The 23896-nt window shown below is 38.5% G+C and overlaps 1 protein-coding gene across 3 annotated transcripts; it reads right to left on the reverse strand.

Annotated features, from left to right (window-relative positions):
• Window positions 1-444: 444 nt before the first annotated feature.
• Window positions 445-23547, reverse strand: LOC124276200 (uncharacterized protein C2orf50-like). Of its 3 annotated transcripts, none has more exons than XM_046711855.1 (4): window positions 23273-23547; window positions 6113-6274; window positions 2808-2847; window positions 445-1851 (listed from the first exon to the last, which is right to left on the reverse strand). In XM_046711855.1, the coding sequence occupies exons 1-4, from the start codon at window positions 23317-23319 to the stop codon at window positions 1663-1665; spliced, it is 438 nt and encodes a 145-aa protein (XP_046567811.1). In that variant the 5' UTR covers window positions 23320-23547; the 3' UTR covers window positions 445-1662. The 3 variants fall into 3 exon arrangements, with proteins under 3 accessions (XP_046567811.1, XP_046567813.1, XP_046567812.1); XM_046711857.1 differs by lacking the exon at window positions 23273-23547 and adding an exon at window positions 14290-14332; XM_046711856.1 differs by lacking the exon at window positions 23273-23547 and adding an exon at window positions 11529-11744.
• Between the last annotated feature and the right edge of the window lie 349 nt (window positions 23548-23896).

Consider the following 23896-nt stretch of genomic DNA (forward strand, 5'->3'; position numbering starts at 1 on the left):
TGATGTCCATCACTGGATTGTCTGGTCCAGACTCGATTATTTACAGACCGCCGCCATATAGCTGGGATATTGCTGAGTGCGGCGTAAAACTAAACTCACTCATTCACTCACTAGATTCGATTATCTAAATACATATAACAAGGCTGGAAATAACCCATTGCCCGACGCCCGAGTCCAGTGTTTTTTTTTCTGTCGGGCAAGCAAATTTGTATATCACACTGTACCGGTGTCCAGTTGATACTCCAATGTTAATTATGTTGTTTATTTAAAAAATCAACAAGAAAACGGCCGGTAAAGTGGAAAAATTATCAGGGCAAGTAATTTTACATGTGCCACTGTACCGGAGTACACTAGCAATTTTAAAGTTATTTCCACCCCTGAATATAGCTGGAATATTGATTGAATGTGACGTTAATCATCAAACCATATAACAGAACACTATAGTATTTGTGGAATGTCAATTTATTAATCATACGGTTCTGAAAATATGACTTCAATATAATTTTCATGGTTGATGTTTGGGGGTTTGGTTTTGCTATGTATATTATTAAAAACAAACACTGAACAAAATAATAACATTAAACAAATATTCAAAAAGCATACATAACAAACAGCGGCAATGAGCTTTGTTTGTGAAATCTCTCATAAATTAATGTACAAACATAAATCAAACTGTACAATATACAGTGAATACAGAATATACAAAAATATATACAAAACAATATCTTTAATACAGGTGTTCGTTGAGACAGCAATTCTGGTATGTAAGCCCAACAGCTAAGGCTTAGGGCGGTGGGGGTAGCCTAGTGGTTAAAGCGTTCGCTCGTCACGCCGAAGGCCGGGTTCGATTCCCCACATGGGTACAACTTGTGAAGCCCATTTCTGGTGTCCCCCGCCGTGATATTGCTGGAATATTGCTAAAAACGGCGTAAACCATACTCAGCCAGCCAGCTGAGGCTTAATATCCTTAATTGATGCCTTCACAGCCATTTCTTTTCTTTTTCTCGCATGCCTTAACGCTTGTAGCAATCACAAATCAGCTTATTGTTATTCATTTGACATATTGTTCCTTAACAAAAATCACGGTTTTGAATTAATACATATAATAAAAACAAATCAGGAACTGGATCATCAGTTAGCTAAAGATTTGATATAAGATAAAATCTAAACAGAACGCAACCACGAAACAAATCATAAAATGTAACAAGAATGTTAAAGAATAATTACTTTAGTAATTAGCATGTCAAATTTGCACAGGACCTTTTGCGCTAATGTCAAGGTAGCTTTGGAGAAAGTAGACGTATCTACCAATACGCTTTAACATTGGAACATGGATATAAAGGATAAGATAGGTTCGTGAAAGATGCAGATGGCATGCCCGGCTCTCAGGTCAAGAACTCCTGGGTAATAAGCACTCGACTTTCACAGTGAGTCCCTTATGAAAACGCATCAGGTGAAATTTGTGATTAACACCATGCTATTTGTTTGGAGGGAGCAGTATTATTTAGCTGTCTAGTTGTGGGCATAATGTAACAGTTGTATTATCACTTTGTAAATATATAATTCTTCAGAAGTATCTGACGTACTGCGGGCAAATCATCCATTTTCGATGCATTGTGTAAAGTGTCCGGACATTACCGAAGTGCGCCGAGTGTTCTATGTTTAGTAGCATATAAGTTCCTCCTTCCGTTTTCTTCGGTTGTCACTGTAAAACTTGTGTTCCATCTTTTGCATTGTATGGCCGACCTCTGAGGCAATACGGTTGCCATAGTTACCGGAATTCGTGTTAGGTATTTCATCGGAAAAGATGGTTAGATTTTCGGGAGTCTCTTCCTTTTCTTTTTGCTGACCCTGTTTAAAATAAACAACAATATTATAATATTTTTTTAAAACGCGACGATGCCATTATTTGTTTAATTTTTTGTTTTGTTCAACGTCTCACTCCAACAATATGAAGGAGGCTTGAAATAACTGAGGTTGGATTAATCAGTCCAGTCGATCCACCGTCGGAGAAAGAGTGAGATTGTATTAAAATTCAGTCTAAGTAAACTTAGGCTCGGTATTATAACGAATTATATATATATAATAACGAATAATACTGAGCCTAAGTTTACTCAGACTGATTAAAATTTATCGGCAATGTTTCAGCCATATAGCGACGAATGTCGGGAAACGATGACATGGCGACAGGCAAGTCACCGGGCCTGATGAGCTGGTACATTTCGTGGCCTCTTTCGACCAGCAAAGGCGTGCTAAAGCTTTTCGTGGGAGGAAATCCCGAAGTGATCCAGCTCTTGGTTTCGAACCCAGGATCATAGGTTACTGGCACGCCAAAGGGACACAACTCTGCATAGCGAATTGAGGCATCCCAGACAACGCACTGTAGTACCCTACAATGTACACGTAGTACCCTACAATGTACACTATCATCGCCTGAATAACATAAACATTTGTTTATCCTAAAAGCGTATTTGTTTACAAGATTTGAATGTTTCCATTATAATCAGTCACTTTATATATATATATATGAGATATATATAAGCATAATTTACTTGAGATAGTAACCACCATATATATTTAACAAATGATATTTATGTTAGAAATATACTCATGCCAAGAATGGTTGTTACCCCCTTCATTTTTTTTAATTGGAGAGGGTGTGAGTGTGTGTGTGGGGGTGGGGTGGGGAGGGGTGGGTGACAACCATTATTGGCATGAGTATATATATATATGGAAGTTTGAGAAACCCATTCTCATACCATTGTTTCAAATCATTATGTGACGGATTTGTGGCTAGGATAACTTACCTTAGCATCGAATTCGGTGAGGAAACCCCAGTTGTCTTCCCTGAAACACAAAAGGAACCAATACAATCAAATATGTGGTAACTCTTACAAGGTAAACCAGAAGCTGGGGGGGGGGGGGAGAATGGATTATCTGCCCTTTGGCGGTGGACTTAAAACGTCATTTTACGACCGACTGATAATCCGTAATTACAAGCTGCGTGTAGATAAGAATATTTTCTACATATTTCCTGTTCTCTCTTCCCAAAGTATGTAGAAAAATGTGGTCTTCACATTCGCGAGTTGGAAGTCAGTTATAATGCTTGGTCGTTACAGTCAACTACGTTTATAGAGGGAAAGAGAGAGATAAATTATTTTATTATTGTGTCACGTAGATGTTAACATAATATATAAGATCTTCTGTATCACATCTGAAACATCTGCCCGGCCTTTACAGGCGTACGAGACACATAAAATCCATAAAACAATGCATAGATAAAATATATGTCTATACACACATAGTAAAACTTAGAACAAAGGTGGGTGGTGTAATAGCATACGCTATAATAATTTTCTTCTTTTAAACATAAGTAACACTGAAGCAGCTAAGGGATATACTAGGTTATCACATTCCATAATAAAGATGGTCTGGTCAACAGGAGTCATCAAGTTAAACAGAGGGTTAAGGGAGCGTGCCTTTTGCAATAAAACTGACCTTATATCGGAAAATATACTACATTTCGATAGAAAATGGACCTCGTCTTCAACTGCACTATTGTGATCAAGTGACCAGGACCCCAAAACAGTTCGTTACATCCATTAGTTCGTTATAAGCGTGTTCGGTATAAACAGAGTTTACAGTACACCGATATTTGTGTCCCTGGGGGTAATAGCTTGGGGATATTCAAAGAGCTTCCCGTGGGGAACATTTGTAGTGTAAATAAATTAAGGGAAAAATCGTTACTGTATTGTCTTAATACCACAGGGGCGTGTCACGCTTAGAAACAGCGTTAGAAAGACATATACGTATATAGACCCTACCCTAGTACTATATAACTTACAAACAGCGTTAGAAAGACATATAGGTATATAGACCCTACCCTAGTACTATATAACTTAGAAACAGCGTTAGAAAGACATATAGGTATATAGACCCTACCCTAGTACTATATAACTTACAAACAGCGTTAGAAAGACATATAGGTATATAGACCCTACCCTAGTACTATATAACTTACAAACAGCGTTAGAAAGACATATAGGTATATAGACCCTACCCTAGTACTATATAACTTACAAACAGCGTTAGAAAGACATATAGGTATATAGACCCTACCCTAGTACTATATAACTTACAAACAGCGTTAGAAAGACATATAGGTATATAGACCCTACCCTAGTACTATATAACTTACAAACAGCGTTAGAAAGACATATAGGTATATAGACCCTACCATAATAAAGATGGTCTGGTCAACAGGAGTCATCAAGCTAAACAGAGGGTTAAGGGAGCGTGCCTTTTGCCATAAAACTCACCTTATATCGGAAAATATACTATATTTCGATAGAAAATGGACCTCGTCTTCAACTGCACTATTGTGATCAAGTGACCAGGACCCCAAAACAGTTCGTTACATCCAGTAGTTCGTTATAAGCGTGGTCGGTATAAACAGTTTACAGTACACCGATATTTGTGTCCCTGGGGGTAATAGCTTGGGGATATTTATATTTAAAGAGCTTCCCGTGGGGAACATTTGTAGTGTAAATAATTTAAGGGAAAAAATCGTTGCTGCATTGTCTTAATACCACAGGGGCGTGTCACGCTTAGAAACAGCGTTAGAAAGACATATAGGTATATAGACCCTACCCTAGTACTATATAACTTCGAAACAGCGTTAGAAAGATATATAGGTATATAGACCCTACCCTAGTACTATATAACTTAGAAACAGCGTTAGAAAGACATATAGGTATATAGACCCTACCCTAGTACTATATAACTTAGAAACAGCGTTAGAAAGACATATAGGTATATAGATCCTACCCTAGTACTATATAACTTAGAAACAGCGTTAGAAAGACATATAGGTATATAGACCCTACCCTAGTACTATATAACCTAGAAACAGCGTTAGAAAGTATAGGTATATAGACCCTACCCTAGTACAATATAAAAGGATATAGTAGGGTCTATATACCTATATGTCTTTCTAACGATGTTTCTAAGCGTGGCACGCCCATGTGTTAACACAACAGACATGTTTCACGACAACACTAAACTTGCACCAGTAGTATTGGACATATTTCTATCGGGGTCTATAAACAGTCCAGTCATGAACTGCAACTGTCGTAATCGCTGAATTAGTTGATCTAACTGGGATCACACGTCTGTGCATGCATGCAAACACGCACCTTTACTTACGCTGCGGAGAGTACAAGTACATGTATATAAGGAGTCTCAAGATTGTTTACGTTCGTGATACAAAACTTACGATTGTCCAGACAAACCCTTATTATACAGCATTGATGTGTACGCGTATAAATGTTGCTATCACTTGCCCATATCTCCTTTAGTGTTGCCATCGAGGCGTCATTCAAAGCCCGTTTTATTACCTCACATTAAGAGGTATATATTATCGTTCTATTTCTATCACTTTTTTTCTACAAATATGTCCCAACTGGTGTCGTGTGCAGAAAGGGCTTTCATTGTGACGTATGAACGTCACGTGATACTTTCGTCACGTGATACTTTTTGTGGCTCAAAGTACTTTTATCGAGTGACTGTGAATGCAGAAATTACCTAAATAATTTGAAATAATGCTCTAGTTTCATTCACGTCTTAAAACGTCAAATTCTTTTATAGAGTCTTTGAGCGGCATTTTGAAGTGATGCACTTCACCTAATGAAGGAGTACGACCATACAGCGAAACGTGTTCCTCAATATATAGAAATTCCCATACAGCGGGTTGGAATCGCCTGAAACCCCCATTGGCTCCACCAACGCAAAATAAATCTTAAATGTGATCTTAAGTCATTTTCAAAAGAACACCCCCCTCCCCCCCTCTCTCTCTGGATCCGCCAATGACTGAGATTGTAGTGAGTGAGTGAGTATTGCTTAACATCTCTTTCAGCAACATTCCAGCAACATCACGGCGAGGGACGCCATAAATTGGCTTCACACATTGTGCCCATATGGGGAACCGAACCTGGCTTTTCAGCGTGACGAGCGAACGCTTTAACCACTAGGCTACCCCAACGCCCCTACTGAGATCGTAAACGAATCGCAAAATATTCTAATAGTATCAATTAAAGTAAAAAATTCTACTGACCAGTTTTTGAGACATCGTTTCTCAGACACGACGCCCTCCTTCCAGATGGTGTCCTGCGTCACCTTGTCACACTTGCGGAAGTCACCCTCGCTGAAGTTGCGGGTAGTGGATGCAGGTTTAGCCAGCAGCTTGTCCTTTGGGATACAGCTGTCATGGTAGGCGCTGCGAGGACGAGAAGAAGGTATATGGTAACGACCTGGGACAACGAGAGAGGGGTTGGAGTTGAACATGGAGCTGAGCTGAGCTGAGCTGGATCACTGAACCTTCGGTGTTAGTGTTCAGTATAAACGAAAACGCTGATCTGTTCTGTTCTGATCTGTTCTGTTCTGTTCTATCCTGATCTGGTACTGTTCCTAAGACTTCAATCGTGTATATTTTCTTGTTATACCTTTCTTGATATAAATTCCTGATTCACAATGATTTTCTTCTAAGAATTCGTTGTACAGTTGATTTTCTGCATATTTATATAAGTATGTCGTTTAAAATCTGGAGTTGTGACTATGAATTTTTGCCACCATATAGTCCATGCACACAAATAAAATATTATTAATTTTCCAAAGCTGGCGTGACAGCAGCAGATCGCCTCGACCAGTTGTGTCTTGGTTTGCACATTTATAGACTGGTTAGTTGCCAGAGATTTGCGGCCTCAGATACATTGATTTCCGTCTAACGGTTGACACTGATCGACTGTCTCTTGTAAATCCGTGGCAGTCCCTACAGACCACTTTCCTTGTCTTTACATATGTATTCCGAAATGTATCTGTGACTAAGTCCTGTCTGGACTTTTGTCCTGTATCGTTTACTGTGGTTGTTATCTGACTTCACGCTTCGTTGACGCCGTTATGTTGCAAACAATCATTGACAGCGAGGCGGCTGTCACTGGGGTCATGACGTGACCTGTTACCTTTCACCTGCTTGACAATACCAACGCGACTGCAATGCGAAACGGGTAACAAACACGTTGTCAAAAATTAAATTATTTATCACATAGTATTAAGTTATTTAATTGTTTGCGTAAGTGTTTTCAGCAGTGTGCACGTTGAAATTGAAATAAATAATTCCCAGTTTCCGCTTACGTCATAGTTTACACGTTGCCAATGACAACCCACGCGGCTTGTGTACTGAGAGGGCAACAATCAACGATTGTCGATTGATTGTTGAGGTCATTGCACGCGGATAATGATAAGTTGTTTCAAAAGAGGATTGCTGCGGGCGTGTGACAGCATTTGCGGGTCAAATCTGTCTGATAGCAAAACTTACTTGATCGATAAAACTGGTAACACGAGCGTCTTGTTTCACAGTGTAAAGTACAATCGTGAGCGTCAACATACTGGAGGAAGACATGAGAATTACACTGCTGAATGAAAGAGCACCACATCACATTTAAAATTACAAATTAAATGTTTTCATTTCATCAGTTATTTTTTTAAAGTAACTTCTTTTATATATGTTATTATACCTTGTATATAGTGCTAAGACCCCGGAAGTGACAATATCTATACCTTGGTGCTATTTCTGCGTCACAAGCCCCTGTGATTTAAACTACTTGAAAAATTTAAATGAAAGTAAAAATTATTTGTTAATGTGTGAGCTAGATGAATGTAAAATGACCGGGAAACTAAGAGTTGATTTGTATTGAACATATCTTGATTAACAGAGAACTACATGGCAACAAATGTCCATTGTTTCGCAGCATGGCGGTATGTGAGTGCAGTTTTACGTCTTAAAAACTTTGGGTGTTTTTTGAGTGGGTATAGTTGAAACCAAAATATTTCTATAACGATTATCAATAATTGAAATGTAAATATTATACTATACGAGACTACGAGTATATATCAAATCCCATCAAGACGATTTGATCACCAATACACGTGCTTAGTCTCAGACATTTACTCTGGTAAAATATGTATTTCAAACACTTAAACACTTTTACGTATTTGATAATACAGGATTTGATTGTTTCAACAAATCAATGTTCATGCCACATTCCATGCAATAAGAGCAAAACACTTTTTTAGCAACCATATACATGTACGTTTATCAAAAACATTTAAGTTATTCCAGTAGCGACACTCTGATTCAAACATCGATTATTCTTGTAAAGATTGCCGGACTTTCGAACTCACCCTTTATCATGAATATTTATTCTTAGAAGTTTGGCTCCTTAATACTCTTGTAGGTATTATGCGTGAGTGTCATTTAAGTCCCATGAGTCGGTAATATTATCGAGTTCTTAAAACAGTCGTGTTAAATTTCGACGTTTGTATTCATTTCAAGAATAAGCCTATCTTACATTTAGATATGTTTTTTGTGCTTCCAAGTGATAATAGTTGTATTTATGTCGATGTTATACCGATTTCTACCATGCCTTCAGTAAATACTGGATTGTGATTGGTTAATCAAAGTCACGTTATATACCTCTGATTTTCCATCACAGTATATATATTTTTTTAATTTTAATAACACGGTTATGGTAGAATGGAGATAAACGTACTGTGTTGGAAATCAGAGGTATATAAGATATCATAATAGCTCTAAATTTTGTATTTAAAATTTAAATCAAATTTAGAGCTATTATAATTTCGTTATATACCTCTAATTTTCCAACACAGTATGTATATCTCCTAAATCACACACATCACGAATTCGAAGCACAGTTGAATACATAAATATATTTTGAAGCCGTAGACAGTGTTGACCTGCACAGTATATATACTCATGCCAATAATGGTTGTCACCCCCTTGAAATGTTTTAATTGGAGGGGTGGGGGTGTGAGGTGTGGGGTTGGGGTGGGGGTTGGGTGGGGTGGAGGGGTGACAACCATTATTGGCATGAGTATATTTTTCGGAGCAGATGCTGTTTCACTTTAACAAGCAAGTTGAAATAATTTTCAAAGTTATATCTGCCAGTAATCGACGTCCAAATGGTATACATGTAATGATTTGGTAGTGTGTGTGTGTGTGTGTGTGTGTGTGTGTGTGTGTGTGTGTGTGTGTGTGTGTGTGTGTTTTTTTTGTTTGTTTGTTTGTTTGTTTTTTTTGTTGTTTGTTTTGTTTGTGTGTGTGTGTGTGTGTGTGTGTGTGTGTGTGGTTTTTTTTCCGTTGTCTGTTCTTCGAACAAAATTACCTATTTCTTACAGAAAGGTTTGTGAACGAGATGGATATACCAGTTCATTTCTAAATTCGACTGTGTTCTAGGCGATAACTTGATACATGAGGTACTGGTGCAAGTCTGCGTGAGTCTACAGCATGTATGGGACACCTGTAATTTATAACCCAGGCCCGAGTGTGTGACTGTAGCTAATGTTAGTGCAAGGGCCCTATCTGCAGACAATAAAGACATATACTTGAGTCCGTCGAAGCCCCTTGCCTGGTTGTAAACGTGTTGGCAGTATTGTATAGGAGGTTTAGAGATGTGAACAGTGACAGTGTTACGACGTATTACATACAGTTTGATTTCATTGATCGCTGAGAGTAGCTTGTATCGCGATGGTGAGATTTACAATCTAGTGGTTTATGTGAGCCGGTACCCCGTATCCCACCCTGACACCAATCATCCCGGCCCCAGAAACTCTTGGCCGCTGTCCGCAACGTATTTGACATGTATTCAAAATAAACAAAAATAGAAATAACTAGATTGTCATAATTGTTTTGAGATTTACAAAATGTAGCAGGTTTATGGTAACACCCCAAGTTTTAGTGTAGAGGATTAGTCTTTCAATAATATTATTCCAGATGGAATAACGATTATTTTGCAGTTATAAAATTATCACATGCTGATATTTATCACCAAAGTCATGTTGTTACGTCATGAACGCACCCAATCCCTTCGTTCCGTTTGCGTCGCTGTCTGTTTCATATTGTAATAAATAAAATTCCCATTTTTAAATGTTTCCCGACTCAACCTTTCCTGGAAATCAGACTATTTTCAAAGGATTCCTTTACATCAGAAGAAAAAATATGTTTTGTCTGTAATCTCAGTTAGCAAATTCACCATCCCTCGCTGCATTAGTGTAGCTATCTGACTCCACCCTATATTAAATTCCTGTAACACCACACATTATTTTCTGAAGCGATACCTTTACATTATATGCGAACATCTGCAAGACCTAAAAGTGTGTATACTCTGTGTTCATTATAGCATGGCAATGACATTTTACCTATCATCAACATATGATGCAACCGTGTGATGATGATTGCAGTATTGCGTACTGCAAATGACAATGACGTCATAATACATGGTTGACGTCATGTTTTATGGCGTCACAATTGTAATGACGTCATGTTACGCTTTTAACTCCCTGCACGGTCTTAATAGAGACACCGCTTTTAAAAGCTTATTAGTTTTGAAAATAGAAAATATGATTACATACGTGAGATCATGCGATTGATTTATGGAAACTTATGTCAGAATTCATGTATTTCCCTCTACCTGGCAGGAGAAATTCTTATATGTATATATATTTATGTATATCTAAAATAGACACAATTGTTAACACTGCAAGTAAAATCGCTGGAGTCAGATTTGAATGTTTATCAGCAATATATGAGCGGCAAATCGTGAATCAAGCTGTCAAAATTATATCTGACCGTACTCACAACTTAAATTCGGAATGCAACATCCTCCCTTCAGGCCGCCGCTACAACGTGCCAATTGTGAAAACTAAGAGAGCCCGTACATCCTTTATTCCAAGTACCATATCTCTCTTAAACAAATGTGAAGATACCTAAATCAATGAATTTATGTAAATATGTTTTGTATCTCTCTGATGTGTCAGTAGCTCTGCTGATGTAACACAAATTCCTGAAAAGGCATTAAAGTATAACTATATTCTATTCTATTTATCAAGATCAGTTATTTGGCGGCGGTCTGTAAATAATCGAATCTGGTCAAGACAATCCAGTGATCAACAGCATTAGCATCGATCTACGCAACTGGGAACCGATGACACGTGTCAACCAAGTCAGCGAGGCTGACCACCCGATCCCGTTAGTCACCTCTAACGACAAGCATGGTTTACTGAACTTCAATTCTAACACGGATCTTCACGGGTTCAAAGGAAGGAAGTGTTGAAGTTTTCTGGTGTGACCAAGTACGAATAGCTCATATATACTTCTGCTTTAGACAGACACTTGTGTTATTCGTGTTGTATTGGGAAATGTATATTACAATACCGTACATCTACATATAGTTAAAATCCATGGGTTACCAAATATATACATCCATACATGAATAAACAATCAGGATCTTTTCTTTGGTAAACCAGCTTTTATGCTGGTATCCATTGTAATATATAATTTAGAAAAAATCCATTGAGAATTTGTTTTGTTTCGTCTTCCACCACCGCGAGTGTCACTGCCTTCTACACCGACTCGTCATATTGTACCTGTCCATTGTCAAATGTCAAAAACTTACCTCTTGCTTACGAAGGAAAACAAAATGCCTGTAGTCTGCCGCTGCATTGTATGAGATATATACAACAGTATGTTCGATTATGGTGCCTCTGTTCTTGTTCCACGTTTCAACTGGTCAATTACCCACTCAATATACGACTACCGTTCACTTTTACGAGTCAATCGTTCACACTAGCAACCATGTACCCGTACGAGTGTCTTGGTAAACAGTGTGACACAGCATGTACGGACATAGTCGAGTTCCCCGTTATAACGCTACGGTCACTGTAATATCAGGTGGAATAAACTGTAGTTCCTGGTGTGTTTACTAACAGGGTATAACTATATACCTGCTATACATGCTTTACTAACAACAGCATCGATATGTAAAATGAATGTTAAGTTACTTCCCATAAAAGGTGTTATTAGGGAATGGAAGTGTCAAAAATGGCTTTTCCATCTGTTGGAATTCCCCCCTCGGTACTGCACAGCTTTCTACATAAATAAAAATCCAATCGGGTGTTGCTAGGTGAAAAGAACTATAACTCTGATAAAATCAACGTGACTTTAGAATAGGGTATAAAAAACTATGAATTCTTGAATACAATATTAAGGCTCACAATCAAAGAATCGATAACGTAGTACAGGCATAGTTGATGTAATCGCCATATAACGGTTGTTGACGTGTTCAAAACCGTTGCGAGATGCAAGTGATTGATTGTTAATTATACATGTCAGTTGTAAATGCTGCACGCTGATTATATCGCCTTCAGCGTCTAAACAGTGCCACCGACAAGCTTTCTGTATCTTCGCTTGCTTGTACTGACAAGAAGCGTTCGTAAATGTAAAAAACGGATGTCGGGTTCGAGAGGTGACACGGTGTGGGATGTTGGTCATTACATCTATCACTTGTTTGTGTGATCCAGATTTGATTATTACAGATTTTCGCCGCTGCATGTATAAAGTGTAATTGTTGCAGATACTTTTGACGTTATCCTTATAATCACGACCATCAATGAGTTGTTGTAACCAGTGTTTGTTATTGAATTGATCGTATGTACTGGGCAGTAGCAGTAGTCATAATCATCATCATCATCATCATCATCATCATCATCATCATCATCATCATCATCATCATCACCATCAATGAGTTGTTGTAACCAGCGTTTGTTATTGAATTGATCGTATGTACTGGGCAGTAGCAGTAATCATAATCATCATCATCATCATCATCATCATCATCATCATCATCACCGTCATCATTCATCAGACACACCCTCTTTATCTCAAGAGCTCGCGGGGCGTTGCGGTTGCTTAGTGGTTAAAGCGTTCGCTCGTCACGCCGAAGGCCCGGGTTCGATTCCCCACATGGGTACAACTTGTGAAGCCCATTTCTAGTGTCCCCCGCCGTGATATTGCTGGAATATTGCTAAAAACGGCGTCAAACCATACTCAGCCAGCCAGTCAAGAGCTCGCATTTCAGTAAAGCTATCTCCAGGGATGGTAGTTCGGTTAACCTACAGTAGGTTTACTTAAAAGTGTATCTTGGAGATACAAAGGGTGCACTAAACCTTCCATTCACAATAGCATCTCTAATATGAATCTCATATATGATAAACAGTCCCAGACCAAACCCACACACCCTCAAATAAAACAAATTCAAACCCCAGCAACATATTAATCAATCCTAGTGATAAAAGTGAAACAAGTATATTTAAATAGACAAATTATTCCCCAATAATTGTTACAATGTCATACAAAAAGCTGAAAATGAACCTATGGTATAATTACAACAGAGAACATGAGGAAAATGTTACTTAGCAACAGATTCGGTTGGTCACTTCGCAAAGATCAGAAGATGAAATTAATCTCCCCGAGCAAGGTTTATTTACATTCGCTACGTAGGATTAGGTTAAGCGTCTTCGTGCAGTAAAAAGTGCATTTGAGACATTAATGTTTATATTGTGGTTTATTAATATATCGACTTTCATTCAGGCAACGAAATAAATTTGAGGGCGAATTAAATAGGATTTCATCATATTTGCATGCTTGTAGTCAGTAGTCTGGTATATGGACTTTCCTGTGTAATATATAAACCCGTCTACTTAACGAACATGATTGATACTAAACTTAATAGTAGATAAATAAACAATGATGTATGGCTTTTAAACATAAATCGATAAAACATATGAATACAAGAAAGTGAAGACTACCAGTAGACCATATTTACTGTTTATGCGGACAGTTATGATTTATATAACACAGGCCGGTCCAATCCATCTTCATAACCAACAGTAAACATGCTGAAACCCAATACATGTAAATGGAATTGAACGTGAGAATATGGTCAAAACTTAAAGAACGTTAAATTACATCACAGTTATATCTGCGATTTACTTTTCACGATCGCTGGATTTGAAAACAGGATTTGCTTTTAAGAAACCTTCAATTTAAACAATGTCGACAGTTGTGTTAACATTGTTTTCAATTTGAACAACAGTAAAGGGTCAACTAATCTACTTTGGAAACAGGATTTGTTTGTAAGAAACGTTCAATGTTAAACTGGGTAGTGTGTTAACATCGTTTCCAGTTTGAAGTAAATCAGCAAATTGACCTGCAGTAAAGGGTCTCACGACCGACACACCATCGGTCGTTGGGTCTGGAAACATGATTTGTTTGAAAGAAACGTTCGATATTAAAATGGACAGTAGTGTGAACATCATTTCCAGTTTAAAGACTGGAGCAAATCATCAAAGCGAACTGAAGGAAACGGTTCTACTTACCGATCCACCATGTTTAGCCACGATGTTGTGCGATTTCTACAGCAGCAACTTTCTGCCTCTCATTAATATTTTACCCTCACACGTAAAGCCAGGCCGAGCAATCAGTTAACCCTCCATGTTTCGTGAATTACACACATGTCTGTCTCGCGACTCATTAACACCTAACCCTGGTGATCCGGCTCGATGAAGTGAAGCACATTGCCTGAACGCTAGGACATCACTGTCATTGTGGGTTTTTTCAGAAGTTTATGAAAACATATATCAATATGTGAATCATTTGGGGTTAATGTTTAAGTCAAAAATACACTCTCATTACAGCACTAATGGTAACTCTTTATGTGCTAGGTAACAATGAAGGTGTAACAGTGATTGTTGCGGAGAAAACATTATACAACAACAATTGTTAGACAGGAATTGTTTCTCTATGGTCTTTAGAGGATAATGAGCAAGGTTCATGCCTAATACGCTTATTCGGAGTTTATGGCTGTTCCTTTGAATTTTCCAAGGAACTGACACAATATTTATTTGGCAACTCATTTGAGAGCTTTGTTTGTGGCGTCCACTGTATACATAGTCCGACTAATGCCATTATTTGAGTTTGCAAAGATAAAAGTATTGTTGCGCAACATAAATTGTTGCGTTTATAAAGTAAACAACATATTTATGTTTCCCCTTAACGCACTGTAATCTTGCATGAAGTTTATCGCGGTTTTTTTTTCGTTGTTTTTATTTGACGGAAGTTATTATTCCACCTTTATGACCGTGGCTTGTAGATGATCGAGTCTTGCTTAGACAACCCAGTGATTGATGTAATGAGCATCGATGATACACAATGAACCAAGGCAACGATCCGATCCATTACGTCACATCTTACGTCAAGCACTGGTTGCTAGGAAACGATCCGAACCCGGAATCTCCAGTGTATAGGTTTTTGTTTACAGACAACGAATTCCAGTACTTTGGTCTTATGGTTGTACGATGTAACAGCGTTACTCAAAGTTCTGCATACCATCGGAAACATCGAGTTACCCGTTGTTCGAGACAAGCAGGTTTCTTACACCAGACCACAACGTTACGGGATTGAACCCTTGTACATTTACATGCTAACCAAATTAGAGGACTTCCGTTTCCTGACTGGGATTGAACCCATGTGGTTGTCCATTTAACGTCATGCTGAGAAACCATAAACGTGCATGCGTGAGTGACTGCCGTTTCCAGCCCAGATTGGTTTTATAGTGCTAGCCCACTGGTTTTAGTTGGGCACAGTATCTGACTCCGAGCCGACCAGTCCTTGTTGTACCCATTAATACATGTACCATATTTTAATGGTGACGCGGTCGGGGTGGTGGCGGGCTCTAACCATACACCACAGAGGTTGTCAACGTACGTAATAATTGCGCTTGAGAATATTTCGCTACAGGTTTTCTTGTATAAAAAACGACGTGCGATTATTATTGTTGTTTCGTTATTTATTCCTGTATAATAATTGGAGTAAATATATATTTTTATGTTTCCGAAGGTATATACGTGAAAATATAAGTGAAAACTTTGCGTAAATCCATTACACTACGCGCCTTTTTACATCATTATTTTATGTGGATGTCTTCATAACACAAACAAATATTAAAACAAATTCTTCATTTTACTATTTGTTCAGATGGTGAAGTGCAAGCTCTAAATGTGTTATGAACCTCGTGAACTGAGTAGTTATAACGAACTCAAAAGGACCAGTAGTTTTAGTTCGTTATAACCGTAGTTCGTTAGACGCCTTTCGACCCAAATATGCAGCATGTGGCTGCGACCAAAATAACAGTTCGTTATATCCGGCTGGCAGTACCTTGTAAGCGTGTTCGTTATAAACGTAGTTAATTGGACATTGATCTCAGCCTCATTTCACGAAGCTGTCTCTGTGCTAATACTGCCTTAAATCTACATGAGTCTTTCCTTACGATCGCTTTGTCAACCTAGCTGAAAACATCCTTAGTGTATAAACAGTTAAAGCCACATTCCTACGACTTTTGACTTTTGCCTGAATGGGCCGAGTTGTTCTGAACGATAAGGCTTTGATCGGATTGTAGAGAGCAGTCCGAGACGATATAACGATAAAACGCCACTTCTATTCACTTCCACGTAACGTCATGATTTGTGACATGACGTGGAGTCGGATAGCCTCCACGACTCAAGCACGTAAAGTAAATTGCATAACAAGATTAATTGCATAGCGACAAACGTCAAGATTTAATCCAGTCAAGGACTGATAGAAGGAGCTCCATATTGGAGTTGCTTTCTGCTGCTGGGGACTTCATTTATAACTGTCAAAGAAACATTGATAAAACGTCTTTGAAGTATGTATCGCATATTAACGATAACAATGATAAATATCATCAGGTATGGCATGGCGGTCATTGCAGAATACGGTATCTTTACATTATTTACATATTCAATAATTACTTGCTTGCACTTTACTACCATCCATGCATCATTCGTCAATGTTATAAAAGTCTCAAATGTTATTTTTCTCATTCGATTGTCCCATTTTAATTGTCATCGTATCAGTTATAGTTCATTCACATTTAGCAGTTTAGCCCCCGCTTCCTCTCCGCCCTAAAACTGTGGACGATAATAGCCCTGATGAACGAGAATCAAATTGCTCCAAAGACGAGCCGAGCCAGTCCTTCATCACAAGGCTAAATCACCTTCCCGGTGTTTAATGCCGGTTTAGTGTCAGAAATATGACGTCTTAATTGCCTTTTGTGCTGTCAACAGGTCTGTACATGCTGTGGTCGAGTCAACACCGATCCCAGTCTGTATAACAGTATTTCACTGCGGGAAACAGTGTGTAGAAAACAAACAACAAATATTAACATATATGTTAATTAACCGATAATGTGACATCAATTCATGCAAATATGCTTGCTTGCATATTGAACAAACCCCCCCAAAACACATACAAGAGAATGTTTATAGAAATATAAGTAATTGAAGCTTACATAAAATATACTAACACCAGTCTTCAGTCCCATACAGAGGATTAATTCCCCTGGTAAAGTCTTCCATTGGAATAATATACGTAGGTTATTGCTTCTTTACGGAAACTGTAATCTACATGATCTACTCCACAGCTAGGCAGGAGGATCGTAACCTAGTATATATTTTTCCGACCCGGAAACATTTACCGGAATTAAATATCCTATCCTGTTTCAATTTCATTCCAGAATCCCCACTGCACTAAGACAAATGACTAAATGCTATGAAAATTAGAATAGAGAAGCCCCAGCCCGTTTTAAGGTCTAACTATCAGGGGCGGATACAGCTTTTTGAGCAAAGGTGCCCGTTTTAAGGTGCACACTTCTAATTTATGTTTTACCTACGTTTCTTAATCTACATGGTGCCAATATTATTGCCTTTTAACCGTAGTATTTGTCTATAAATGGGCTATCATATACTGCTTTCTCATGTCAACATTACGTTATATACTACTGTAGCTGGGCTTCAGCTGACCCGGCTGGCCAGACCGCCCTGCAATACAGTGTATGCCTGAACACAGTTCTCGAGCGACTACGCTCATGGCCATTCGTTACTAACAGCCAGATTGTAATCTACTCGACATGTACATAGCCCAGTCAGTCAGTCACAGAGAAGAAACAGCCCGTAAGATAACAGTCGCACGCGGACGACATATCTACAACACCGGCAGAAATAATTACACCGCAGTTCGCCTTTATGTCATAGGTTGGTGGTATTTAAAGGCTGCTTTTACTAAAGGTTCTTGAAGACCTGGTTATGCACCTGATGCCATATCGTGAGAGACGGAAATATGATACCCCCTAATGTAAGTCATATGACTGACTTACCATGCGTCGTGAATGTCTGTTTGTTTATTGCTTAACGCTGCACTCAGCAATATTCCAGCTATATGGCGGCGGTCTGTAAATAATCGAGTCTGGACCAGACAATCCTGTGATCAACAACATCGATCTACGCAGTTGGGAAATGATGACATGTGTCAACCAAGTCAGCAAACCTGACCACACGATTCCGTTAATCGCCTCTTATGACTAGCATGTGTTGCTGTAGACCAATTCTAAACCGGATCATCACGGGTTCATTTTTTTAGGTACATCAACTCCTAATATGGTTGCACGTCCTTTCGGTTACAACAGCTACCTGTTACTTCTAAAAGTGAATAAATCTGTCAATACACCCTTTTCCCTCAAGACCTTCACAATGTGGACTACTTCGTAATGCGAGGAAGGGACGATAGCGGTAGTGTAGCCTCGTGGTTGAAGCGTTCGCTCGTCACGCCGAAGTTGCGGGTTTGATGCCCCTCATGAGGAAAAATATGTAAAGTCCATTTCTGGAGACTAATGTCATGATATTACTTAAAGTAACTTAAAACCATCCACGTTCACTACTAATACGAGGGGCGGTGGGGTAGCCTAGTTGTTAAAGCGTTCTCTCGTCACGCCAAAGACCCGGATTCGATTCCCTACGTGAATACAATGTGTGAAGCCCATTTCTGGTGTCCCCCGCAATGATATTGCTGAAATATTGCTAAAAGCGGCGTAAAACTAAACTCACTCACTATTAAAACGACCAGCCTCCACCATCGTGTTGATAGAAGCGGGAGGTCGGTGGTTCCATCCTCGGTAACGTCATTCCAAATGACGTTAAAAGGTATTACTTGTTACCCTGCCCTACTCTCGGTATTAAAAAATATAAATCAAGAACTGATCGGATCAGAGACAGAATACTGTGTCTGAGTGGGGTATCCATGTTAAGACTACGACAAGGTATCTCAAAGGGCTAGCACACGCATAAGCATGCGTAACGCTACGTAAGTGCAGTAATCTTAATCGCGACGCTATTCCCCTTTAGCTTCACTTCACAGCGTTATTTGCGGAGTCTTCGTTAGCGCAATTGTCAAGTCTGTTCCCGGAGTTCCCCTGGAACATCGCTCACTCATGATATCAATGCTAAAATCAATGCTCATCTATCATAACTGTTTCCCAACAAAACTACATGTCCAACTGTCTATGGAGAAAACGGAGCAGTGGTTATTTAGAGTCTAGAACTACCACATACCCAGCTGTGGTATATGCAGTCATTAACTATCTACTTCTTCCAATTCCAGACAAATGATAACTAATTTTGGTAAATTCGAACTTCCGTCTTGAAAACAGTAGGGTTCTTTCTTTGTGATTACAAAAAAAGAGCTGCGAATCGGGTTGACTTAATGAATGAGTATAGTTTTTACACCATTTTCAGCAAAATCAAGATTTTTGTCACTTGAGACACGTATATGAAATGAGCTCACGATGTCACAGAAATGAGCTCACGATGTCACAGTTTAAGATTCGTACCCGATTCTTTGAAGAGATTAATGATGTCATTTGATTGTGATTTGTTTATGCAACCATGGTAACCAATAACATCGCAATTGTTTGTAGGGCATTGTGATGCAGTTTCTGTGTATCGGTATCTCCCAGGAGCTGGCACAATCGATATCTCCCATGACATTTCTTATTTAAATAACTCTATTTACGTTATTTAAATACATTTTTTTTATCGTGATCGAACAATTTTTAAATATTTTGTTTTGTTTTATAGTTCCCAATAAGTTGAGTACAAGCCTACAGAGGAATGTGTGTACATAACAGTGTGTGGGGGGAACAGAGATACAATACATTAAACACCAATATCAACAGCAATATGTTTTGGTTGAATAGTTATTCAGGATTAAATACTGGGTACTGAGGAACCCATTTGGTTGAGAAACTTTCAAAATTATCATTTCTACTGGAAATGAAATTTTCAGTGGTGAATATGTCTTTCAGTATCTTTAAGTAATTATCATCTTTTGGAATTTTTTTCAAAGAGCTAGTGTAAATATATCTCTCTTAGAAGATTATGTGATTCAGTAATAAACCCCAAAAATATATGTAGAGAGAGACCCGCACACACAGTTCAAATAACCAACCCAAACGATTTTGACAATCTCCGATACATAAAATATCACATCTTATGACCAAATGTATGTACTTTATCTGTCTGCTCGTCTTTGTCATTGTCGATCTGCCCTTCATTAACAGAGGCAAAGAAAACACTTATTGAACAACAAGAGTTCCTCCCCAGCCAGATCTCGAGTGTGTTTGCAGTTAACAGGGGTATAGTTTGACTGTACAAGATATACAGATAGCATTAGAATGCCGAACACTTTGTAACCCGATACTGCAAAGGTGGGCACGACCTGCAGTTTATACATATATGTCATTTACATATTTCATATCTATGTCATCGTGACCTAAAATCATTTGTGGTGTCGGTATTGATTTCTCATTTCAATACTCGTATCACTCATTTGATCACAACAACTGCAGCATATACAGTACGTTTATAACGAAGTGACGGATGTAACGAACTGTTTTCGTGCTGTATATTTTAGTCGAAATGCGCACAACAAATTAGGGTTATAACGAACTGAAATTAAGGGTCGTTTTGAGTTCGTTATAACCGTAGGGGTTTACTGTATTTATATTGATGGAATAAATGTCTTCTCACATCTTTGGTGAGTTAGTGAGTTTTATGACGTTTTTGTTTAGATATTTAAGTGTAAGGGCGAGACATGGTTCTACATGGAGACACGCACCGACACACACAGACAGACAGACAGAGCGGGAAGTTCCACGATGTACTGAGTAAAGGAGCGCCGTTTTCGCAGTATTCCAGCAATGCCACGGCCTGGCACACCAGAAATGGGCTTCAAAGATTGTAGACATGTAGGGCAGACTGAAGGAAAAACCGACGACTGACAGAGAAGCGCTGAGACACGACTGAAAGACAAATACGTTGATCCACGGACAAATACATAATGACAGACGCAGACCGGCTGAGACACGACAGAGAGGTAAAGCCATGGACCCAAAGGCAGATACATATAGATGAAAACCAGCTGAGACACGACATGGACGCAAAGACAGATACATATAGATGAAGACAAGCTGAGTCACGACATGGATCTAAAGACAGATGCATATAGATGAAGACAAGCTGAGTCACGACATGGACCTAAAGACAGATGCATATAGATGAAGACCAGCTGAGTCACGACATGGACCTAAAGACAGATGCATATAGATGAAGATCGGCTGAGTCACGACATGGATCTAAAGACAGATGCATATAGATGAAGACAAGCTGAGTCACGACATGGACCTAAAGACAGATACATATAGATGAAGACCAGCTGAGTCACGACATGGATCTAAAGACAGATGTATATAGATGAAGACCAGCTGAGTCACGACATGGATCTAAAGACAGATGCATATAGATGCATACCACGTGAGTCACTAGAGACTCGCGGAGAAACAGACCCAAAACAACCAAACGCTTACAAACACTCAAAGACTCAGGTCCTTAGACAGAACAGAGTTGACACGACAGACAGACAAGCAGGCAAAAAGCCCGGAAACATATAAGAATCTATACCGAAACGTCGCCATTGTGAAAATAAAAAAGTTGATCATCCATAAAGTCTTGTCATCTCTATACCTTCAAGTTCTAGAAAGCCACTCAAACAAATCATGCATATGTGCTTACCTTCATATACTGTGTTACGTTCATATACTGTGTTACCTTCATATACTGTGTTACGTTCATATACTGTGTTACCTTCATATACTGTGTTACGTTCATATACTGTGTTACGTTCATATATGAAATACGAAACCCATCACTAAATTATATATAGCCAGCTGCGACGTCTCGACACAATATTTCCAATACATTCCATATAGCAACAAGGATATAATAAATATTTGAACAAACTACACATGTCGAATCAGTACCACAATACAAACTTATCACACAGCTAATATATCGCGATCTTGTAAACTGTTTAAAACGGATACCCGTATTTCTAAACAACAATGTAACCAAAGGCAAATGGCGATCGTAGGTCGTGTTTCTAAAGGACCAGTTTCAATGCCTTACCGATCCGTATTCACAGTAGGGTCATTGAATGACACCACTAACGAGAATGTATACATATATATCTAGTGGTTTCACGGGCATTTGAGAAAAGGTCTCAGTTTAGAATCATCGGAGCGTGTACATACATTGCTAAGGTCCCATCCAACAATATCCAGGAACTGAGGGTGTGTGTGTGTTTGGTGACAAGTATTGTCATGTGTCTGCATGACACTGCCACCATGTCAACACCGTATTGTGCTGTTCAGAATATCACAATTTGATGCAAATCGATTTTGTGGGCAAACATATCCGTCAGATATGTCTATAGTGTACTCGTTGCATAGTTACACTTAAGTCGATATATCTGGTAGATAATGAATCGATATGTGATATCAATCATATCGGTGTTGTCAAGATAACAAAAATATCATTCATATCATATTTGTAACATTGAAATATTTTTTAATGTTATGATTTAATAATATTCTATATCAGTTAATGAAATCGCGTAGGCTTCTTGTCATTAAAATAATTTCAAATCTCGCCTTTCAATAATATTACACTGTGAAAAGATTATATACATAACAGAGAGTTGCTATGTAGTGGTATCGTCATGAATTATGATTAGGTGAGTAAAACTGAATTATACACATCAAAGTATTCAATCATTATCGCAAAGTATTCAATCATTATCGTGGCAATGTATGTATGTATGTATGTATGTATGTATGTATGTATGTATGTATGTATGTATGTATGTATGTATGTATGTATGTATGTATGTGTGTGTGTGTGTGTGTGTGTGTGTGTGTGTGTGTGTGTGTATGTATGTATGTATGTATGTTTGTATGTATGTATGTATGTACTGTACAACGAATATATTTCCTCTACAATATACTAATATATTTCCATTAAAAAATCAATGAATAGTGCATTCATATTTAATAAAATCTAAAAACTGAACATGTAAACACGATAAAGTTACTAAGGCAACTGTCTACAAACTTACCTTTTTGACGAGGCAAGCATATAGCCTGCCCCCATCCCGCTAGCCATGATGTTTCAAGTGTAAAATATTCCTATCCACGAATAGTCTGAGAAAATCTAAATATGACACCTGCCCGCCTTCGTGAGACCCCGACACGCTCTTGACACGGCCTGGAGTGAGTATGCTTCAGTATTCCAACTCAGTACTAATACCCATCGACTTAGCGGATTTATCGAACTACTTTTTGTGTCGGAGGTCGATGTGGGTGCGCAGCGGTGGTCGATTTCTGACGTTGCGAAGGAATCTAACCTCCCAGACACTTGATCACGTGATTTTTTCACCGCGGTCTTCGACATTGGATACCTTGTCGCGTGTTGTGATGTATAGAGATGTGTTCGGAATTACAAGGTTGTTGTTACACATGGTTAATCGGTCGTGTTCAAACAACATAACATAATCTATAAACCGTTGTGGTTGTCATTAGATTAATCAAAACATGGAATAAAATCCGTACATTAATGAAATAAAATTTACGAATAAAAAATATATAATATTGAATCCGCAAATTTTTACTACCATCTGTATGTTTATTCAATGCACATATCGATTTCATATCCAAACTGGACATATAAATGACAGGAAATC

The sequence above is a fragment of the Haliotis rubra genome, unplaced genomic scaffold (genome assembly GCF_003918875.1).
Source record: "Haliotis rubra isolate DU_JTF1 unplaced genomic scaffold, ASM391887v1 Scf207, whole genome shotgun sequence".
In the NCBI taxonomy this organism is placed as follows: Eukaryota; Metazoa; Mollusca; class Gastropoda; order Lepetellida; family Haliotidae; genus Haliotis; species Haliotis rubra.

Bases quoted from the DNA above. Each gene is read 5' to 3' on its own strand.
- LOC124276200 (XM_046711855.1), bottom strand. From the start codon at position 23,319: ATGGCTAGCGGGATGGGGGCAGGCTATATGCTTGCCTCGTCAAAAAG. The intron at 6,275-23,272 runs GTAAGTTTGTAG...TCGTCCTCGCAG, and splicing joins ATGCTTGCCTCGTCAAAAAG to CGCCTACCATGACAGCTGTA. The intron at 1,852-2,807 runs GTAAGTTATCCT...TATTTTAAACAG, and splicing joins TCACCGAATTCGATGCTAAG to GGTCAGCAAAAAGAAAAGGA.